The sequence below is a fragment of the Salvia hispanica genome, chromosome 6 (genome assembly GCF_023119035.1).
Source record: "Salvia hispanica cultivar TCC Black 2014 chromosome 6, UniMelb_Shisp_WGS_1.0, whole genome shotgun sequence".
NCBI classification, from domain to species: Eukaryota; Viridiplantae; Streptophyta; class Magnoliopsida; order Lamiales; family Lamiaceae; genus Salvia; species Salvia hispanica.
This window is the reverse complement of record NC_062970.1, coordinates 19,315,974-19,338,526: the sequence shown is the minus strand read 5'-3', so window position 1 is coordinate 19,338,526 and position 22,553 is coordinate 19,315,974. Positions and strand designations below refer to the sequence as shown.

General features: G+C 36.6%; 2 protein-coding genes and 1 pseudogene across 2 annotated transcripts; all 3 read right to left on the bottom strand.

Annotated features, from left to right (window-relative positions):
* Window positions 1–5,922: 5,922 nt before the first annotated feature.
* On the bottom strand, window positions 5,923–8,207 carry LOC125192286 (cytochrome P450 81Q32-like). Its single transcript, XM_048089821.1, has 2 exons — window positions 7,336–8,207; window positions 5,923–6,617 (listed from the first exon to the last, which is right to left on the bottom strand). Exons 1-2 carry the CDS (start codon window positions 8,197–8,199, stop codon window positions 6,006–6,008), a joined length of 1,476 nt encoding a protein of 491 aa, XP_047945778.1. The 5' UTR covers window positions 8,200–8,207; the 3' UTR covers window positions 5,923–6,005.
* Window positions 8,208–11,652: 3,445 nt separating this feature from the next.
* On the bottom strand, window positions 11,653–13,934 carry LOC125196081 (cytochrome P450 81Q32-like). The gene is made up of 3 exons (XM_048094443.1): window positions 13,411–13,934; window positions 12,718–13,084; window positions 11,653–12,397 (listed from the first exon to the last, which is right to left on the bottom strand). The coding sequence occupies exons 1-3, from the start codon at window positions 13,902–13,904 to the stop codon at window positions 11,783–11,785; spliced, it is 1,476 nt and encodes a 491-aa protein (XP_047950400.1). The 5' UTR covers window positions 13,905–13,934; the 3' UTR covers window positions 11,653–11,782.
* Window positions 13,935–18,402: 4,468 nt separating this feature from the next.
* On the bottom strand, window positions 18,403–20,533 carry LOC125194867 (annotated as a pseudogene).
* Between the last annotated feature and the right edge of the window lie 2,020 nt (window positions 20,534–22,553).

Below are 22,553 nucleotides of genomic sequence, written 5' to 3'. Positions count from 1 at the left end.
AAATATTTCATTTTCATCAAAGTCGGTCCATTTTCTGTTATGATAATCATGTCATGACATGTGTTTGATTTAAATAGTATCAGTGAACTTTCTTGAACTATTGGACAAGTTAAAAAAAAGATGATCTCATTGAGGAGAAATGTTAAAAAGAATTCATAAAAGATGGTGAATCTTTCCTTAATACATATAGCTAATAAGGTAAATCTTATGATATGTACGTTTTCTCTAGTCTTCCTGGACGTGTAAATGGCTCTCAATCAAACACAAATATATAAAATAAACACAACGAGATTCAACAACCCTTTATGTGTATATGACTCAAATGAGTTGTTGGGCCATAGCCCCAATAAACGGTAGTAAAAAAGATCCTTAATCTGGGCCCCAACATAGCTAATGTTCATGTCAAAGGATCAAGATCCAAATCCAAGGCCCGGCCCCAGAACCAGCACACGGCCTTGGTGAGGCAGGCTTGTGATTATAGCCCATATCACGACGAAGCCCCTTATAAACTTGAGCAGTGAATGTTCATTAATCAATCTATCATAAGAATTAATTAATCTATTTTCAATCATACAATTTTATATTCATTTAATGGGAAGCAGTTTAAGGAAAGTTCATATATCACGATCGTGTACACAGAACATAAATCAATCATATATATATATATATATATATATATATTAATTTCATAAAATAAAATTTTTTATCACTATACAATCGTAATCAATCATATACTCTATATTAATTTCATAAAATAAAAAATTTCATCACTCATACAATCGTCAAACGATCTTATCTAAAGATAATTCAAACGAAACATTCTTCATAAATTAAAATTTTTAAAAGCATGACATTGAAAATTTGTGACACAACCCATAATATGTTAAACTACATTTTACCTAATAATCCGATAAGATGAGTCATAAGGTTTTGTCTGAATTATATAATACTCTATCTTTCACACATAAGTATGCACTTTTTCCTTTTTAATCATCTCATAAGAGTATGCACTCTCTAATTTTGTAAATTCTCTTCTTTCTATTGAAGTCGGACCTAAACTCTATTAATAATATTTTAATTACTCCCTCCATCCCATAGAAATAGGTCATTAAGTAAGAGAGAATTAGAAAAAGTATTCGAAATTGTATAGTGGATAGTGGAGCCTAGAGATGTCAAACGGGCCGAGCCGACCCAGCCCAGGCCCGGCCCACCAATGAAATGAAGCGGGCTTGGGCTGAGCTTAGTATGTTAAACGGGCTCCAATTGGGCCTTTTTACAAACCCAGGACCGCCCCAGGCCCACTCAAAGCCCGGCCCAGGTTCAGGCCCAGCAGCATCTGAATATTATACTATATATTCTTAATTCTTTGAATATATTTGTTTTTTTCATATCAATATAAATATTCTTTATTTATTTATTATTAAATAAATTAACTAATCAATCTAAATCAAAATTTATAGTATCAAATTTGATTTCCATGGTTATATAGATTAATTGTTAACTACTTTTTCCTTTTAAAAATAGTATATCTTAGAATTAATTACCACTTGATTTGCATAATTGTAGAGATTAGTTCCGATTATATGTATGTAATATATGGAGTATGAATATGTATTATGCCTTATTATCTTACGTGTACATGCATATGGGTAAAAAATTAGATATTATCTCTACATATTCATATCCTTTCTATTAATTTATTACAAGATTGCATGTTATTGTATATTTGTATATTTTAAAGATAATCATAGATTTTACTAATAATATTATGCAAAAACAATCAATTAATTCAGTTACATAACCTAAAAGTATAACAAATTTAATTTCCAATTACAACATAATGGTAGATAAATGCTTAGTTGATTTGCATATTTATAGTAGTAGTTATAATTGATTTACTACTATTTAAAATAGTTCCATAATAATAGTCTATAATGTGTAACTCCTATTTTTGTGGGAATAGTGGGATTATAGGGTAAAACTAATTTATGCGTGTAATGTAATTAGTTGATTGATTCCATAATTATATTACCCCATAACATATCTAGTTCCATAATTGTTTTTTATTACAAATAGAAATAAGAGAAATATCAAGTCAACTTTTCCCCTACATCACGTCGCTGCTTCCTCCCTCGTGATTTCATAGTTCTACAGAATGGAGTATAAATTCTACTAGTTTTAATCCACGTGCGATACACGACGGAATATTTTATCTCAAATAAGAAATAATATAACTAAATAATATTTAAAAATAAAAAAATAATAATTGTACTACTATATAATAACAATTCAACAAATATATGCTCCTCAATTCATTTTATACATAAACACATAAAATTAAACATATTTGAAATGGAGTAAAAACAAACACAATTATTTGGACAACGATGAAGAGACTATATCAATTGTTGACACTTTTGAAAAACAATCCTTCCTATTTCTATACTAAAAATAATGTAAATCACACTTTTAACTAAATAATAAATTGATAACTCATAATATTGAAAATGTCAAAATTATGACCATAAAAAAATTCAAATGATAAACTACACAAAAAAACATTATATTAATTGGTTGAATTAACACTATTATATTAATGAATAATGATAACTCTTTTGAACGTTTATAACGTTTATCTTTATTTATTGCACTTTTAAACATGGTTTGTTGGAACATGAAACATATATACTCGATCTACTATTTTTTATACTACTTTATAATTTTAAATACTGCAAAATTTCTTTTTGTAAAAATATAGTTCTTAATAGTATAATATACTATTTTACTCAGCATGATCACCTATAGATAAGATAATTATATTTTAATATAAAATCAGTTGTATCCTAGACTAATTAAGTGTCAAATCCTAATTTCAACAATAATATTATTAGTAAAATATTATTTTCTGTGACACCACTTAATATAATTATAGCGTCAGTGACAATATAAATATACAAATGTAATAAATTGTGTTAAGAAGAAGATAAATATTATACATGTTTCGAGTTAAGGATGTTACAATTCTTCCATCTCTAAGAATTGTAAAAAATATTAGGATAAAATTCTCGAACCATATACACGCGTAGGGCTGGGGAAAAATATCAAAAAAATGATATATCGCTCGTATCGTATTGAAAAATATCAAAAAATTATCGAATTTTCGATATATCATAATTTTCGATACGATACGATATCGTATCGTAAGTTTTCGATACGATAACGATATGAATTTCCTTATATCGCGATATATCGTTTTATATCGAAAATACGATATATATCGAAAATTTTCGATATATCGATATTTTATTTTCGATATATATCGATATTTAACGATATATCGAATTTCGATACGATATATCGAAATATCGATACGATAACGATATGAAATTTTTTTATATCGAAAGTTCGATATATCGAAATTCGATATATCGAAACTTTCGATACGATAACGATATGAAATTCTTTCATATCGATATTTTCGATACGATACACGATACAACGTTTTCGATACGATATATCGTATCGACCCACCCCTATACACGCGGTACTCTAACTATTGTAATCACAGAAAAAAAACAACAATAAATGAAATGGAAATTACAATGAAAATTATAAAATAAACCGAACTATAAGTTTGGTCGAGAAAAAACCTCTTTCCGCAAGACAAGCCGTAATAAGGTAAGAAGTGACACTCATACCATCCTGTCATGGAAAATACATTCTAAGGATATTATATTGGTTTTGTCTCCACGTTTAATGAATTCATAGACACACGACATCATACTCGAATGAGTGACGAAGTATTGCTAGGTTGTAGATTATCAAGGAAGATGAATTCCATGCTTTCAACAAATAAAATAAGACAATGAAGAAGTGATTATAATCTTGCACATACTACATATTTATAGTGTAGATGAACAAATAAGAGAGGATGACCGTTACTTTTATGCAATTGATTATGATATTGTAATTGATTAGTGGTTAATTTTTTGAATTAATCATTTGACCATCATATTAATGTTTATTGACTAACAGTGTAATCAACTTTATAATTTCGTATGTTCTATCAATATAATAATATTGTAATTGATTAGTTTGTTCATTTGAATGTAACCGTTTCAATTCATATGAATGTAACGGTTTCAATATTGGAGTCATTTATATTTCAGCCGTTATTCCATATTTTATTAGCGGCTATTTAAATATTTAATTTCACACCCTATATTTACAAATATTTAAATTTATACTCAAAATTCACAAATATTCAAAAACGGCCCAAAACTCGCCTTTTATATATGTATAGATTTATCCATTCAATTATTTAGCAAACTAGGCCCGGCCCAGTCCACTTACCAGCTGGGCCCGGGCTTGGGCTGGGCTCATTCTATATACCAAAACCCAGGCCCGGTCCGACATGGGCCTGGGCCGGGCTAGGCTTAAATATCTCTGGGCCACACCGGGCCTGGGCTGGGCTGGGCCGGCCCGGCCCAGTTGACATCTCTAATGGGGCCCATAAATTAGGGGTGTCGAAACGGGTAGCGGGTATTGGGAAACCCTCAGCCCGACCCGCTACCCGACGACAATGGGAAACTTGGCGGGATCGGGTAGTTTGTTTTAAATTTTTGCGGGTATGGGTATACCCGAACCCGATAATACCCATTATTTATAGGGGTTTCAAATATTTTATTTTAGTTAATTAGTTTCAAATCTATATATACTCCCCGATGATACACTTTATTTCCAATTATTTATCCGCTGCCAAATGAAGGATTGCAAGATTGGTGAAAGTGAAACTTTTATTAGTTTAGTGTCTTTATATTAAAGATTTAAAATATATAGACTTTTAGTTGAAGTAATATATATTTAGACTTTTGATGAAAGTGAATTATTTTATTTATAGGGGTTTCAAATATTTTATTTTAGTTAATTAGTTTCAAATCCATATATACTCCCCGATGATATACTTTATTTCCGATTGTTTATCCGCTGCCAAATGAAGGATTGCAAGATTGGTGAAAGTGAAACTTTTATTAGTTTAGTGACTTTATATTAAAGATTTAAAATATATAGACTTTTAGTTGAAGTTATATATATTTAGACTTTTGATGAAAGTGAATTATTTTTTATTTTATATTAGACTTTTGAATGGTGATTTAATTTAGGCATGCTTGATGTTTCTATCATATTTGCTTATTTGAAATTTGAATTTCCATTATATTTCATACATAATCATATTATATTTAAGAGATGAGAAATCACCATATTTTTGCGTAATTAATAGTTGGAAATTATGCAAATACAATAAAGTAAAAAAAATACAAATCTAAAATCGTAGTGTAGCAACTAGCAACAATCCAAAAATTCATTCTAGAATTTCAAACATGTACATAAAATTATTGTATTAGATGACTAGCATTGATGATAAGCGAAAACTAAAAGCATAATACCGTTGAATAATATAATACACAATTCAAATTATGTGTGCGGGTTTGGGTACCCGCAACTGCGGGTTTGGGATACCCGATGCGGGTATGGGGTTACCCGTTTAACTATACGGGTCGGGATTGGGTAGTATAATATTGAAGTTTTCGGGTACGGGTACCCATAAAATCGGGTTTGGGTATCCGCGGGTACCCGTTTCGACACCCCTACCATAAATGATAAAGAAAAAGAGAAGGAGAAAAAAGTTGTGATAAACATATATGGACTATTTGTATGGAGACGGAAAAAGGAAACACGGTCTATTTTCTATGGGACGGAGGAAGTAAATTTTTTCTTTTTTACCTCATTTTTATTTACCAATCGTATATTAAACTCAAACCCAACCAAAAATACATATTTTTGTGAGATAAAAGGGAGTATGAAGCAAAACATAAATTAAAAACTATGTCGACCAGATATAATAACTAAGGAGAAACAAAATAAATCATGATTTGTGATTCTGAAATTCAAATAATGAATGAAAAACAATGTGTCCCATTCCAAACTACAAAAACAACTCACTCTTAAACAGTAATAACTCTTCGACCCACATCACTAACTCTACATTTTGCCTCAAAAGGTATATTCTTAGGCATACTTGCTCCTTTCCCTTCACTCAAATCCACCAACCTTTCATCAACCCTCTCCCATTCAAAGCATTGTATCAAACTCCCCAACGCCAAACCCACGACCCGGTGGGCCAGCCCGCTACCCGGGCACGCCCTCCGGCCCATCCCAAACGCCAGCAAGTTCGGGGCCCCGATTCCCCCGCCTTCGAACCGCTCTGGCTTGAACTTCTCCGGGTCATCCCAAACGGATGGGTCCCGATGGATGGCCCATGCGTTGACCATCACGATCGCGCCACGTGGCACGTCGTACCCCGCGATCTTGCAGTCTGATGATGCCTCGTGGGGTACGAGCAACGGTGCGGCCGGAAACAACCGCAATGTTTCGGATATAATGTTTTGGAGATAAGGGAGGTTATGTAAATCCGACTCTTGGAGGAGACGATCATTTCCGATTACTCTATCGATCTCTTCTCTTGCCTTCTTCATCTTGTCCGGGTGGTTTAGTAGCGCAGACATTGCCCACTCTACCGTTACGGATGATGTGTCTGTCCCCACAAGCAGCATCATCTGTCATTTCCACATTAAGAGTTCATTACCTAAATTAAGAACTACTATAACAAAATCCTGATTGTTAAACCAATCTTTGTTTTCGGTAACAAAATATGACGTGATCTTTGAATTTTTTTGATTGGGACGCAATTGTAATTTGCACCAAATCCAAAAGGTTAAGATAGTATTCATATCATGACCAAAAGATGGATGATATAACAAAAAATTTTAACCCAAAAAGCAATTGCAGATCTAAAAATTGAATATCGTATAAGGTCAAATTAAAAGAGAAATAATATTATTGGACTCCGTTAGGTTCCTAACTATCTTAAATTGCTAATTGTTATCTATGTCAACAACATATGTTATAGATACCAACGAAAGTATTTATATGTTTGTGTTGACATTTATTCTACATGTCAACACGAAAACATTTGTATGTCAACAAAATTTAATTGACACACAAAATTTATTTGACATACAAATTTAATTTGTATAGCATAGGCTGTTGATATAGTTAGCAATTAGCAAGTAGTTAGCAACTTATCACATCCCTGATAAACTAACTACTACTCCGGATTTTTTTTATAAAAATAGATTATAATTTAAATGGCTATAACAAGTGTTATATTTTGAAAATGACATAGTAATTTTGTCTATACCACCCAAAATTTAATAAATTTGATACTAGTAATTTAAATATGATAAACAGAGTATTGTCATTTTGTATACTTACCACAATAATACATTTGATGATTTCTTCTGTATAATATTCTGGATCCGAATCCTGCATAGCAAGGAGGTGACTAATCATGGTGTTTCCATCGCCATGTCGTCTCTGCTCATCAACCAACGCTTGAAGAGAGGCATCCATCCTAGCAGAAATCCTAGCCAGATTCCTCTCCACCCCTTTATAATCAAACCATCTCAAAACCGGAAAAAAATCCGCCAAGTTCGACACACCGCCGTAGCCAAAAACCTCCTTGATAAGCCCCCTGAACTCCTCCGCCTCCTCGCCGTCCTCGTCCACCCCGAAATACCTCTTTCCGGCCACCATCCGCATGATGTTATTGAATGCCATCTCAGACAGAGCCTCCCTGATCTCAACGCGCCCCTCCCCCGACTTCCTGCTCAGCTTCTCCAGCATGAGCCTGACTTCGTTGCCTCTGATCGATTGGAACGCGTTGAGGCGCGCGGAGGAGAAGATCTCGGTGGCCGTGAGGCGGCGGAGGTTGCGCCAGTAGTCACCGTAGGGGGCGCCGACGAGGGAGGTGTAGTTGTAGCCGATGTATTTGCCGATGATGAAGCGGGGGCGGTTGGCGAGGGTGATGTCGTTTGTTGTGAAGCATTCCTCGGCCGCGGCCGGGGAGGAGACGACCACCATGAGACGGGTGCCGAGGCGGAGGGAGAAGACGGGGCCGAGTTTTCGGGAGAGGGTTAGGAAGGTGCGGTGGAGGGGGAATTTGAGGAGGGGGAGATGGCCTAGTAGGGGAAGTGTGGGGAATGGAGTTGGTGGGAGTTTTTTTCTTGAATTGTAGAGTTTTAGAGAAATGAGGAGAAATGGGAGGGAGATGAGAATGTAGAGCAAGGTTGGTTCCATGATTGATATGTCACTTATCTTGTTATTGTGATTTCAAATGTTGTATTTATACTACATTGATGCTATGGAGTTTGTGTAATGTTTGGTCACGCAATTGCGCCGCCAAGGGGTGGAAACATCGTCAAGGTAAGGGAATTTTCAACGTTTTGAATTTTCGTGATGAGATCGTTGGCGTTGAATCGTGAATGGCATGCGACATTGGAAACTTGGTGTGACGTCCAAGGAACCTCTCTTCTCAATATGAAAGAAATTAATTTTATGAAATCAATTAAGGAAATAATGATTATACAATAAAAGTATCAAATTTCTAGAGTATTTTCAACCGTGTACGTCAAGTTTAAATTTATTTTTGTGTAAAATATCATACTACCTTTATTCCATTCAAGATGTACGCATTTTTGAATGGCGCGAGATTTTAAATGGAGCAATTGTATTTGATAAAGTAGAGTGGAAAATGTGATTAAATATTTTAATGAGGAGAGAGGAGAGAATGATTTGTTTCTAAATTTGTTTCTAAATATAGAAAGTTGACATTATGAGTTGGACAAACTAAAAATATAAGGTGGACATCTTGATTGGGAAGGATGAAATTATCGAATACACCCTTCAGCTGCTATTAGGTTGTCTCCTATGGCGCCCATCAACATCGTCGCCCGTCGGGGACGGGCGACCCGACGGGCGCCATAGTGTGCGGGAATTTCGCCGACGCAACGTTATCTCCGACTGCCCCTGCGAAGATATCGCCCCTCCCGTCGACGGGCGAGTTGGACGAAGCGCCAATGTGCGACAGGTCGCCCGTCCCAACCTCCTGACGTCCGACATTTTTGTTTTTTTTTTTAAATTTTATTTACTATGTTTTTTTTTTTAAATTATGTAATTTTTTTTAAATTATGTAATTTAATGTAATTTTCAGATTTCCCGTTCGTATTCGTGTCGAATTTTATTTCCGTGAATTTACATTTTATTTTCGTGAATTTAAATTTTAATTGTGAATTAATTTAATTGTGGGAAGGGCGAGTGGGAGGGGCGAGTGGGAAGGGCTAGTGCAATGGGAAGGGCTAGTGATGTGGCAGTGGAATGCGGCCAGTGCAGCCGGGAGGGGCTAGTGCTGACGTGGCATGGGAGGGGCTAGTGCTGACGTGGCATGGGAAGGGCGCGTGGGAGGGGCGAATGGGAGGGGCGCCGCCGGAGACAACCTTAGAGCATCCACAATGGATGCCCGATCTCACGATCGTCCGAGATCGGGCGTCGTCGGGCATCCATTGCAGACGTCGGTCGTGCCCGACGACGACCGATCTTTCGGTCGCGAACAATCTCTCGCCCAATCCATCGGGCATGAGATCGGGCATCCATTGCAGCCCGACGCCCGAGCCGGATCTCGAAAAAAAAAATTATAAAAAAATCAATTTCTAATTATAAAAATTGATTTTTAATTCTAAAAAATCAATTTTTAACTTGAAATAAAAACTATAATTTCAGAATGATTCATACTAAAAGACGCATCCATGAATTAGTGAAAGAACTAAATGAACAAGTTTTGCATTGTTTGAGTAACCTTTTATAGATAGGTTTTCAACTCCAACTTTCATTGTGACTTCGATGTGGGATAAATTCTTGTTTTATAGATATGTTTTCAACTCCAACTTTCTTTATGATTTCGATGTGAGACAATTAATTTTACATTTAAAAGAGAGTTTTTTGTTGCTTTATATAAAAATTTATTTGATTTCAATACACAATCTATGTTTAGCATAATGTTAAATGTATCTTGGAAAATTATAGAGGTTGTGTGTTCAAGCCCCAAACTCAACATATTACTTTTATTTTAACCTTTTATTATACTTTTCTCATTTTATTCGATTAATGTAAGTGTTTTATTTAAATTTATTGTGTTCTATAATAGTGTATTTATATTTTGCTATTTTTTATTTGATTAAAATTAAATATAAAATTTATAAAAAAATTTTGAAAAATTAAGTAATGCATGCTTCTCATTTAATTTAGTATTTAATTTTTCCATTTATAATATGTGAAAATATAAAAAAAATAATGAATTAAAAATTAAATGAAAAGTGAATAATTGATAGGGCTCGCACTAGGGCGCAACCATTGCAGAAAGAAGGGGCGTGCTGATGTGGCAACCACTAGGGCGCCCACCAGGGCATCCATTGTGGATGCTCTTAGGAGTCACATTTCTTGGCGAAACGAGTTTTAAGAAATATTAAGAAAAATGAGTGGAAAAAGTTAGTGGAAAATGAGTTTCACTTATATACATTAGTTTTAAATGAAATGTGAGTAGAATCAGTTAGTGGAATGTGAGATCCTATTACCATTTATAGTAAAAATGAGCCGAGACTCCTATTCATAGACGAACTAAAATAAAAAAACAGGACTCATATTCGCGGACAGAGAGAGTATTGATTTACCCCCATCACTTATACAAAATTCAAACTTAAAAGAATATTCTCTCCATCCCCCATTAATTATCTACTTTAATTTGCCATTTTCGTATGCCCCCATTAATTGTTCACTTTCATTTTTTTTTACCATAAATGATAAGTAGGTCTCACATTGCACTTAATCATTTCACTTACATTTTATTACTCCCTCTGTCCCACCGTAAATGACACATTTCTAAAAATAGAATTATATCTCTCTTTACTTTTTCCATATCTCTTACTTTATTCTCTCCACTTTACTCACAAAACAACATTATATAAAATCATATGCCAAATTAGAAATACTCTACTTAAAATGGGACAGAGGGAGTGTAACATATAAAGTGCGACTCATATTCCATAAATATATTCAACTCACTTTTTTTTATATTTCACGAAGTTTAGTTTTTACCATTTCCGATCCTAAGAGATATGTTTTTTAAATTCATCATTGTTTGGTTTATTTCCGGTCCTAAGAGGTTTGTTTTTTAAATTCATCATTGTTTGGTTTTTACTATTTCCAGTCCTAAGAGGTTTGCTTTTTAAATCACATTGTTTGGTTTAAACTATTTCCGGTCCTAACAGGTTTGTTTTTCAAATTCATCATTGTTTGGTAATTGGTCCATTTGGTCCATTTTTTACGGAATTAATTTTAACAGTCAACGCCAATTAAATGACACTTAACTAGATTAGTATTTTGTAAATAATAATTCCAGTTTAACAGCCACCAGGCACTCGAAAACCGCCTTGCTCGTGTAGCTCTCCCTCTTCGGCTGCAGGCAGAATTCCTATTCCAGAAGCGGAATTGATATGAAGTAAAAATATTTTATCTTGTTCTTCATCTAAAAAAGTAACGTTCCTTCTGTCCTACAAGAATATACACTCTTTCCTTTTTAGTTCGATCCATAAAAATATGCACTTTTCTATTTTAGAAACTTTTTTCTCTTTAACGAGGTGGGACTCATCTTCCATAACAATACTAAAGAAAAATAATAATGCAAATCTACACGCACCATGCATATCGTCCAGATAGGATTATGGACATGAGTACATTCCAAACAATCCAAAGCAGAGTACAGTAATTTCATTTATTAACCACCTAAAAGCACATGGCCAAATGGATAAAAAGATAAGATCCCTCAATCCTATAGCGCAAGAACACGTCCAAGCAATGGGCGTGCTCTACACTTTGCTTCCAAAGGCACTTGTTTTGATATCGTCACCCCTACTTTCGCTTCTCTCATATCAATCAATCCTTCCTCAACTCTCTCCCAATAAAAGCACTGCACAAGGCACCCCAGTGTCAGCCCCACCATCCGCAGGGCCAACACATTCCCGGGGCACGACCGCCGCCCCATCCCGAACGGGAGCAGCTGCGGGGCCCTCGGCTCCGCAGCCTCAAACCGCTCAGGTCTGAACCTCTCGGGCTCGTCCCATACACGTGGGTCCCTGTGAATAGCCCACGCGTTCACCTGCACGATCGTGCCACGCGGGATGTCGTAGCCCGCAATCTTGCAGTCGGCTGCGGCCTCGTGTGGCAATAGCAGCGGCGCGGCTGGGTACAAACGGAACGTCTCGTTGATGATGTTTTGGAGGTACGGGAGCTTCGGCAAGTCTGACTCGTTGAGGAGACGATCGCTTCCAATCACTCTATCGATCTCTTCTCTTGCCTTCTTCATCTTGTCGGGGTGGTTTAGGAGAGCAGACATTGCCCACTCTATCGTTATTGATGATGTGTCTGTCCCAGCAAGAAGCATCACCTAAAAGGGAAATTGGTCAAGAAAAACCATGAATTGCGCGCATTTCTCACAATAAAGTTTCTAGCATAAATTTTGCATTGCCGGTCACTAATTTTAGAACATCGATGTTATCATCAGTCTCATCATCTTCCTCACAAGATGAAATGTTCTTCCTAGGTTTTTTAGCATTCCACCTAGGCCGGAAACTTTAGTGTGGAAAATTCACACGATTCGAAAAATTGATGATTTTTAAGACCATTTTTAAAGGTTATGGGAAATGTCAGATTTTTGTGAAAGTTCATGATTTTTCTTGCCACGTTGATTTGAAATAAAGAAGTTACCAGCATGGTTGACTTGATGACTGAATGAGTATAGTTTTGAGGCTCCGACTCCTGCAAAGAAAGCATGTGGTCAACCATGGTGTTTCCGCCATTGTTGCTTTTGTGTTCCTCAATCAATCTCTGCAGAAACGCATCGAGCTTTGTCATAATCCTACTCAGATTCTTCTCAACATCCATATAATCAATCCATCTCAGCAGCGGCAGGAAATCCCCCGGGTTCGCCACCCCTCCGTACTTGAAAACCTCCTTCAGAACCTCCCGGAACTCCCTCGCCTCCTCGTCGTCCTCCACCCCCTCCACCCCGAAATACCACTTCCCCGCCACCATCCTCATGATGTTGTTGAACGTCAGCGCCGACAGCAGTGGTCTGACAATAAATACACAACACACAAAATCTATAACTTATAAAAGGCGAGTTTTGGCCAGCATTTTAAATATTGAGTTTTGGGTTAAATTTTTAATATTTAGGAGATTGGGTGATGATTATAAAAGGGTTAATGGTGCTTTTTATTCAATTACGGACCTATTTTCTGTTTCTAAATATATCTATATCACACAAAATTTGAATTAAAATGCCTGAAAAATAACGGTTAAGGATGCTTTTTTATTCAATTATGGACCAATTTTTTGTTTCTAAATATATCATCCGCTTCAAAAAGTTATGTGCCACATAAAATACTTGTTCCACATCACCTAATCTCGACGATGGAAGAGCCTTGGCGCACGAGACTTTTGAGCATGAACTGGACCTCATCGGCTCGGATGGACTGGAACGCGTTGAGGCGGGCGGTGGAGAAGATCTCGACCGTGGTGAGGCGGCGGAGGTTGCGCCAGTAGTCGCCGTACGGGGCGAAGGTGACGGAGGTGTAGTTGTAGCCAACGTACTTGGCCGAGATGAACCGGGGCCGGTTGGCGAGAACGATGTCGTTTTTCGTGAAGCAGTCCTCGACGGTGGCCGGGGAGGAGACGACCACGATGAGCCGGTTGCCGAAGCGGAGGGAGAAGATGGGGCCGAGCTTTAAAGAGAGGTTGTGATAGGTGCGGTGGAGAGGGAACTTGAGGAGGTGGAGGTGCCCTACAAGAGGGAGTGTGAGGTTAGGGCTAGGTGGGATTTTTCCTTTTTGTTTGGTTAAATATTTGATAGCAATGAAAAGAAGCAAGAGGATAGATATCCAGCTTGTTTCCATGCTTGATATGATAGTGTAAATGTGGATTAAGAAATAGAGTAAAATGTGTGTGTGTGACTATTCCTATTTATACGTAATCAATTGATGAATTTTGTCCTAGTCGTGGTGTCACGTCATTGTCTTTTGAAACATCTGGAGCCACAGTGGATGCCCTAGTGGAAGCTCCAGTGAGAGAGCCCTAGTGGTTGCCACATCAGCATGCCCTATCTTTTGGTAGAGCTCTAGTGGATGCCCTATCTCTTATCCATTTCTCATTTCAATTTTAATAATTTTTTTTTTATATTTTAACACATTTTATAAATAAAAAAATTAAATACTAAATTAAATGAAAATCATACATTACTTAATTTTAAAAAAAGAATTTGTAAATTTCATATTTAATTTTAATCAAATAAAAAATAATAAAATATAAATATATTATTTATAGAACACAATAAATTTAAATAAAACACTTACATTAATCAAATAAAATGAGAAAAGTGTAATAAAAAAAAATATGTTGAGTTTGGGGCTTGAACACACAAACTCTATAATTTAACAAGATACATTTACCATTAGGCTAACCTAGATTATGTAATGAAATCAAACAAATTTTTACATAAAGCAAAAAAAAACTCTCTTTTAAGTGTAAAACTAATTGTCCCACATCGAAATCACAAAGAAATTTGGAGTTGAAAACCTATCTATAAAACTATCATTTGTCCCACATCGAAGTCACAATGAAAGTTAGAGTTGAAAACCTATCTATAAAAGGTTTACTCAAGTAATGCAAAACTTGCTCACTAATTCACGGTACGGATCGTTGTGAAATTATAATTTTTTTATTTCAAGTTAAAAAATAATTTTTTAATTTAAAAATTGGTTTTTTTAGAATTAAAAATCGGTTTTTATAATTAAAAATTAATTTTTTTATAATTTTTTTTTTTAGATCGGGCTCGGGCGCGCCTCTGCAATGGGCGCCCGATCGATCGGGCTCGGGATCGAGCGCGACCGAACTATCGGTCGCGCTCGGGCGCAACCGAGGGCTGCAATGGATGCCCGACCGCGCCCGAGCCCGATCTCGGCCGATCGGGCGCGCGATCGGGCATCCATTGTGAATGCTCTTACCCCCTTAACAATCTACTACTACTATCTCGGCCGATCGGGCGCGCGGTCGGGCATCCATTGTGGATGCTCTTACCCCCTTAACAATCTACTACTACTATCTCACTTGGACGAAATGTGATGATTTAAGCAATGACCTGTGCAATTGGATATAATTTGAGATTGAGTTATCTATATCATCCGTCTATCCGGATTCTTCAACAACAAGTGAGTGGCCATTGGCCATTGCATGTCAGACCAAGATTTTTTTATCTATAAATATATCCATATCTCCTTTTCCTTCTCTAACATAATTATGGAGTGATTGGTTTAGCCAGCAGGTGGAGCAGATCTTGCTGGCTGCTGCAGTGGAGTGGTTGGTTTTATTTTTTACAAAATCTCTTAGAGCATCTCCAGACTCCAATGGTACTTCGGCCAGAAATCGGCCAGCAGTTTCTCCCCTGCCACATCAGCAGCACTAAAAATCCACCTGCCACATCAGATTTAGGCCAGCCATAGGTCAGCCGCAATAAAAATAATTCAAAAAATACTACATTTACGGAATTAAAATCACAATACGGAATTAAATTTACGACATATATACGGAAAAAATTCGTTAATTTTATTTAAATAAAAAAAAAGTACATTAACTAAAAATAAAAAAATTACATAATAAAAAAAAATCCGGACTTCCACACACGAGCCAGGGAACGGAGGGTATAATTTTGGGTAATTAGATCCCTTCCCAAAATAATACCCACTTCTTTGACCAGATTTAAAAAAGGATTTTAAAAAAAGAAAGTGGGGAGAAAAGTAGAGAGAGGGAAAAGTAGAGGAAAAGAGAATAAAGTAGATGGAGAATAAAGTAAGAGAGATTTTTTTTTTAAAAAAAGAAATAGATCACTTTGTGGAAACCAAAAAAAAATATAAATTTATCTTAGGACGGGAGTTCTTTTCACAAAATCACTCAAAATGGTTGAAATTTCTCAATCATTAAATATCACCGTCCAAATAAAAAGTTAAACTTTGACTTTTTACACAAATTATATAATTAAAATATAAAAAAAGAAAGTGAATTCAAAAAAAATAGTAGATTCTACTTTTAATAATTAATTTTATAATAAAATTTATAGGGATGATAATGAAATATTCCTTTTGGGTTTTTAGTCCTGTAAAGATTTTTCATTTTTCTCTTTTATTTTATCTTTCTCCACTTTAACTATTTATTCTTTTTATTATTTTAGGATTTTGATCAATTTTGATTCCTTTGATCCTTGGATAAATTAAAAAAAAAATGCAGAAAGTTTAAAAGTGGGTTCCCGTCCCTCCTAATAAAAAAGTGTTAAAAGTGGGTCCCAAATCTAAAAACCTATATTTATTTGACCCTTAAAAGTGATCCCAACATCCACTACAATATTTATTTATTACACATTCAAACTTTTTCTTAAAACATTGCTCAACTCAAAATTAAAAAGGGGAGGAGGGAGTATCTTTTTAAAAACAAGTATATAAAAGTCAACTACACTACAACATGGGAGGGGGGGGAATAAAAAAAGTAATTAAATTTTTTGGGTTTTTTTAATAAAGGAAATGTCCTTTTGGACTCCAAATTGAATACCCCAAACTTAGGGGGAAAAATATCATTTTTATAAAAGACAAAAAAGTAAATTTTAAAGTGAGGTAGGGGAGTATAGGTTTATTAAAAAGTAGAAAAATGATGACAATTGGGCGAGGAATAGGAAATATGCCATATTTAAGCATAAGTATTTATATTTAAGTTTATAATAATATAATACCATCACGTTATGTCGATGCCCCTATGTAATTATTTAACTATTAATTTCAAATTTTTTTACTTATAAATTGATTTATTAGAAATTATGATTATAAATAAAAAAAAAAAGGGAATATAGAATCTAGCTGAATAGAATATACAGTTTTTAAAATTTTCTTTTAAAACAAGTGATTATAGATAGTAATAAGATCAGAAAAAATTATTTAGTTATTAATTATAAAACAAGAAAGTAAAAAATAAAGAATTAAAACTTGAAGAGAACAAAATAAATAAATAAAAGAAAATAAAATTTTTCTATTTTCAAAGAAAATTTATAAAAGACAATCTAAAGTAGCATGCTTTTAGCTCAAAAGTTTTTTAAAGAAATTCAGTCCCATATGTTTAACTAGGTTTTTTGGGGGGTCCCACAATCTTGTTATTTCACTTTTTTTGTTTTCCCACTTTTGTTATTCTTTTTTATTTTTTAGTTGGTCTTTTTGTTTTCCTTTTTCCAATAGGGAAACCCCGGGGCCCGGCACGGCCCTATTTGGGGCCCAGAGGAGTGCTTGGGAAAGGGGGCAGCCACGTTTTGGCCCGGGGGTCTCCGCGACCGGTAGAAAAGGGCAAAGGCCCCCGGGCCAAATTTTATTATTATTATTTAATTCGGGACAATGCCTTCAACGAAGGTCGCCCATTGGCCAAAAAAAGGGAGGGAAGGGAAGGCAAAAGGGGACCGCCATCCCCCCGGCGCAGCCGACGCAACATCCGGTGAATGCATCGTTCGAGGTTGTTGCTCAACACCACGACCAAGTTCGGTGAGGCCCAAGAAAGGGTTTGAAAAAATGTAGAGCAAATGATCGAAAACCACACAAGGGAAATGGTTTCCCCTTTTGGGGCTTCCTTAAAAGGATATCTAAAGGGGCGAAATATAAACAAACAAGCTCCCTTTCTTTAAATTTGTCAAATGTCATTTAATTGTTTTTTGTTAAAAAAAAATATTCGTAAAAAATGGATCAAATTTGTTTCGTTTTTTTTTGTTAATTAAAATTTAAAAGATAATATTTTTGGGCCCCCTTGGGTTTTTTAATATTAATAGGGGGTAACTCTACATTATTTAAAAATTTATCCTCAATGAAAAAATGGTTTTAAGGGAAAAATAATATGAGCATGATAGAGAAAAAATTGAATACCGTTTTTAAAATTTGGCCCCCTTCATCAAAGAGCTACTAACAAAAAAAAAAAAAAGATACTGAAATTTATTTGTGAATGATTGAAAATGAAAAAATATGTGACCATGAATCATGTACAAGGGGAAATATTTAAAATTACTAATGATGTCTATTAGTTACATGTGAAATCCTACGAGTTACGTTCACACGATGAGGACCAAATGAAATTGTTTGAAGAAAAAAATACTTTATTCTTATGTTCTTCATCTAAAAATAATAATGCAAATCGTCCGGATAGAAAATTCCCCAGAAAAAGGGGAGAGGATTATGGAGCTAGAGACAATTTTCGAATAGAAACAAATATTCAACTCTGTCATCCATTTATTTGTTAACCACCAAAGAGCACATAGACAAAGGACAAAATGATCACTCCTATAGCGCAAGAACGCGTCCAACAATGGGCTTTCTACTTTTATTTCCCAAAGGGTTGTTTTGATATCGACACCCCTATTTTCCCCTTCCCCATATCAACCAATCCCTCATCAATTTTCCCCCCAAAAAAAGCACTGCAAAAGGGCATCCCAGCGTCACCCCCCCGATCCGCTGGGCCAACACATTCCGGGCACGACCGCCCCCCCATCCCGAACGGAGCAGCTGCGGGCCCTGGATCCGCAGCCTCAAACCGCTCGGGTTTGAAGCTCTTGGGTCGTCCCAGACGGGGGTCCCTGTGAATAGCCCATGCGTTCACCTGCGGATCGTGCCACGCGGGATGTCGTAGGGGGATTTTGCAGTCAGCTGCGGCCTCGTGTGGCACAGCAGCGGCGCGGCTGGGAAAACGGAACGTCTCATTGATGATGTTTTGGAGGTACGGGAGCTTCGGCAAGTCTGACTCGGTGAGGAGACGGTCGCTTCCGATTACCTTCGATCTCTTTTCTCGCCTTCTCTGTTTTGTCGGGGTTGTTTAGGGGAAAAACATTTCCCACTCTATCGTTACTGATGATGTGTCCGTCCCAGCAGAAGCATCACCTAAAAGGGGAAAATTTGGGCAAAAAATACTCATAAATTATGCGGATTTTCCACAACAAAGTTTCCAGCATAAATTTTGCATATGTAGCTTGCCGGCTTTTTTCGAATTTTATATCATCATCAGTCTCATCTTCCTCACAAGATAGAATATAGCTCTGATTATTAAAGTAGGTTTTGGCATTCTACCTAGGTAAAATTTATGTTGGGAAAATTTACTATGGAAAATCCGCACAATTTAAAAAACTGGTGATTTATAAGACCATTTTTTGAGATTATGTGAAATATCAGATTTTTGTGAAAGTTTTCTTGCCACGTTGATTTAAAGTAAAAAGTTACCATATATTGACTTGATGACTCCATAGTATAGTTTTGAGGCTCCGACTCCTGCAAAGAAAGCATGTGGTCAATCATGGTGTTTCCGCCATTCTTGCTTCTATGCTCCTCAATCAATCTCTGCAGAAATGCATCCAGCTTTGTCATAATCCTACTCAAATTCTTCTCAAAATCCATGTAATCAATCCATCTCAACAGCGGCAAGAAATCCCCGGGTTACGCAACCCCTCCGTACTTGAAAACCTCCTTCAGAAGCTCCCGGAACTCCCTCGCCTCCTCGTCATCCTCCGCCCCCTCCACCCCGAAATACCGCTTCCCCGCCACCATCCTCTGATGTTGTTGAACGTCAGCACCGACAGCAGCTGTCTGACATTAATACACAATACACGAAATCTATAACTATATAAAAGGCGCGTTTTATCCATCATTTTAAATATTCATGAGTTTTGAGTTAAATTTTTAATATTTAGGAGTTTTGGGGGTGATTATAAAAGAGTTAAGGACGCCTTTTTTATTCAATTTTGGATCTATTTTTGTTTCTAAATATATCACACAATTTTAAAATAAAAAGTCTGAAAATAACGGTCAAGACGCTTTTTTATTTAACTATAGACCTATTTTTTATTTCTAAATATATCATCTACGACTTCAAAAAGTTGTGTGCCACATAAAAGTTACATGTTCCATGTCACCTGATCTCAACGACGCAGGAGCCTCGGCGCGCAAGGCTCTGGAGCATGAGGCGGACCTCATCGGCTCGGATGGACTGGAACACGTTGAGGCGGGCGGTGGAGAAGATCTCGACCGTGGTGAGGCGGCGGAGGTTGCGCCAATAGTCGCCGTAGGCGAGGACGACGGAGCTGAAGTTGTAGCCAATGTACTTGCCCGAGATGAACTGGGGCCGGTTGGCGAGAACGATGTCATTTTTCGTGAAACACTCCTCAACAGTGGCCGGGGAGAGACCACCACCATGAGCCGGTTGCCGAAGCGGAGGGAGAAGATGGGGCCGAGCTTTAAAGAGGTTGTGATAGGTGCGGTGGAGAGGGAACTTGAGGAGGTGGAGGTGCCCTACAAGAGGGAGTGTGAGGTTAGGGCTAGGTGGGATTTTTCCTTTTTGTTTGGTGAAATATTTGATAGCAATGATAAGAAGCAAGATGATGTATATCCAGCTTGTTTCCATGCTTGATATATGATAGTGTAAATGTGGATGAAGATATATATGTGTGTGTGTGACTTACCCTATTTATACGTGAAATCAAGTAGTGGCTGTAACGCATCAATTGATGAAGTTTGTCTTAATCGTGGTGCTATGTCATTGTCTTTGAAACATTTGGATCTAGGTAGCAAAAGCTTGATTGAACAAGTACTCTCCCTTTTTAATATAATGTATTTCTTTCAGAGTTGTTCCATTTAGAATAAAATATTTCCTAAAATATAAATACTATTATCTCTATTTTATTTTTCTTCTCACTTTATTCTCTTTATATTAGTTAACAAAATAATATTATTTTAAAAATTTTATTTTTAAAAAACAAACGTTTATATTTAATAATACTGAGTACGTCAATAAGCTATTGTCTATCGTGGACGAAATGTGATGATGTAAGCAGTGACGTTTGCAATTGGATATAATTTGAGTGTGAGTTATCTTTCTATATCATCAGTCTATCCTACTCTTCGGGATAAACACGAGTGTTCAACAACAAGTGAGTGGCCATTGGCCATTGCATGTCAGACCAAGTTTTTTAATCTATAAATATATTCATATCTCCTTGTCCTTCTCTTACATTATTATGGAGTGATTAGTTTTACTTTTACAAAATCTCTTGCATAATTTATGGAGTAATTGGTTACTACCACATTTGAGTCCATTTAATAGGAGTCCACATTTCTGCATGAATTTTGAGAAATGTAATAAAAAAGTGAGATGAAAAGTTAGTGGAGTAAGAGTCCCACTTTTATTTATTAATTTTATAATAAATATGAGTGGAATAAGTTAGTGGAAAACTTAGTTTATAGTAAAAATAAAAATGGACTTTTATTGTGGTGGGACTAAAATGACAAAAGTGGACTCTTATTATATAACGGAAGTAGTACTTTTTACAAATCAATCAAATGTCGGTTGAAATTCTCAATCAATTAAATACTCATCGCGTGCAATATTAAACGTTACACTTTGACTCGACACAAATTTTATACTCCCCGTCCATAAAATATAGACCCATTTGTGGACGGATAAATTTGATAAAGTAAGAGTGAATGAGAAAAAGCAGATAAAGTAAGAGATATATGGAGAAAAAATAGGTAAAGTATGAGAGAGGTGAGAAAAAGTGGGTAAGGTATGAGAGAGAGAGAGTTTCTATATATAGAAATGAGACTATTTTTTGTAGAAAACTAAAATGGAAATGAGATATTTTCTAGCGAAATGGAGTAAAATGTAGTAGAAAGTGATTGTAAGAGCATCCTCAATGGATGCCCGATGCGCGTCCGATCGGCGAGCTCGAGAGTGGTCGGGCATCCATTCTGCGTCGGTCACCCGAAGCGCCGAGAGTTCGGTCGCGACCGATCGCTCGCCGCGATCGATTGGGCGTGAGATCGGCGCCCATTGCGAGCGCGCCCGAGCACGAGCCCGATTTTTTTGGTTTTTTTTCGGTTTTTTTTTTTAATTATTTAACCCTAATTTAAACCACTATAAATACTCCATTTTCTTCACTTTTCACCAAACCTTTCACTTTATCTTCTATATTCTCTCAATATCCACACTTTCAACAATGGATCTGAGCCAATACCCAAGCCCGAATAATGTCGACGACGATATGCCGATGTTTGGAGGAGGCGGCGGCGGCGCCCGTGGCCCGGCCACGAAGACTACCGGTTGAGACTCCGGATCCGTAGAATCCACTTTCGTCTCGACTCGAGTTCGATCCGTTCTTCGGCATTGAGGAGTATCCGGGTTGAGGATATGGAGCCTAGTTGTGGGCAACCTCCTCCTTGTGCGGGCCGCCGAAGAAAGGGAGGAAGAAGATGGCACGGAAAGAAAGGCGCCATCGGTCCCGGTCCCTCCCACACGACAGCAAACGAGGAGAGTCACGCAACGAGGCGTCGGCTACGAGTTGGATGAGTACACGAAGGTGGCTCATTGTTGGGTCGATGTATCGGAGGATTCGATATCCTCCAACAACCGGACTTCGGCCGGGATGTGGGATCGCATTGAGGAACGCTACAACGAGGTGAAACCGTGGGCGTTCAAGCGGACAAGGTTCA

Bases quoted from the DNA above. Each gene is read 5' to 3' on its own strand.
- LOC125196081 (XM_048094443.1), bottom strand. From the start codon at position 13,904: ATGGAAACAAGCTGGATATCTATCCTCTTGCTTCTTTTCATTGCTATC. The intron at 13,085-13,410 runs GTGATGTGGAAC...ATTTATTGTCAG, and splicing joins TCTTCCATCGTCGAGATTAG to ACCACTGCTGTCGGCGCTGA. The intron at 12,398-12,717 runs GTAACTTCTTTA...TTTCCCTTTTAG, and splicing joins TCATCAAGTCAACCATGCTG to GTGATGCTTCTTGCTGGGAC.
- LOC125192286 (XM_048089821.1), bottom strand. From the start codon at position 8,199: ATGGAACCAACCTTGCTCTACATTCTCATCTCCCTCCCATTTCTCCTC. The intron at 6,618-7,335 runs GTAAGTATACAA...TGGAAATGACAG, and splicing joins TCATCAAATGTATTATTGTG to ATGATGCTGCTTGTGGGGAC.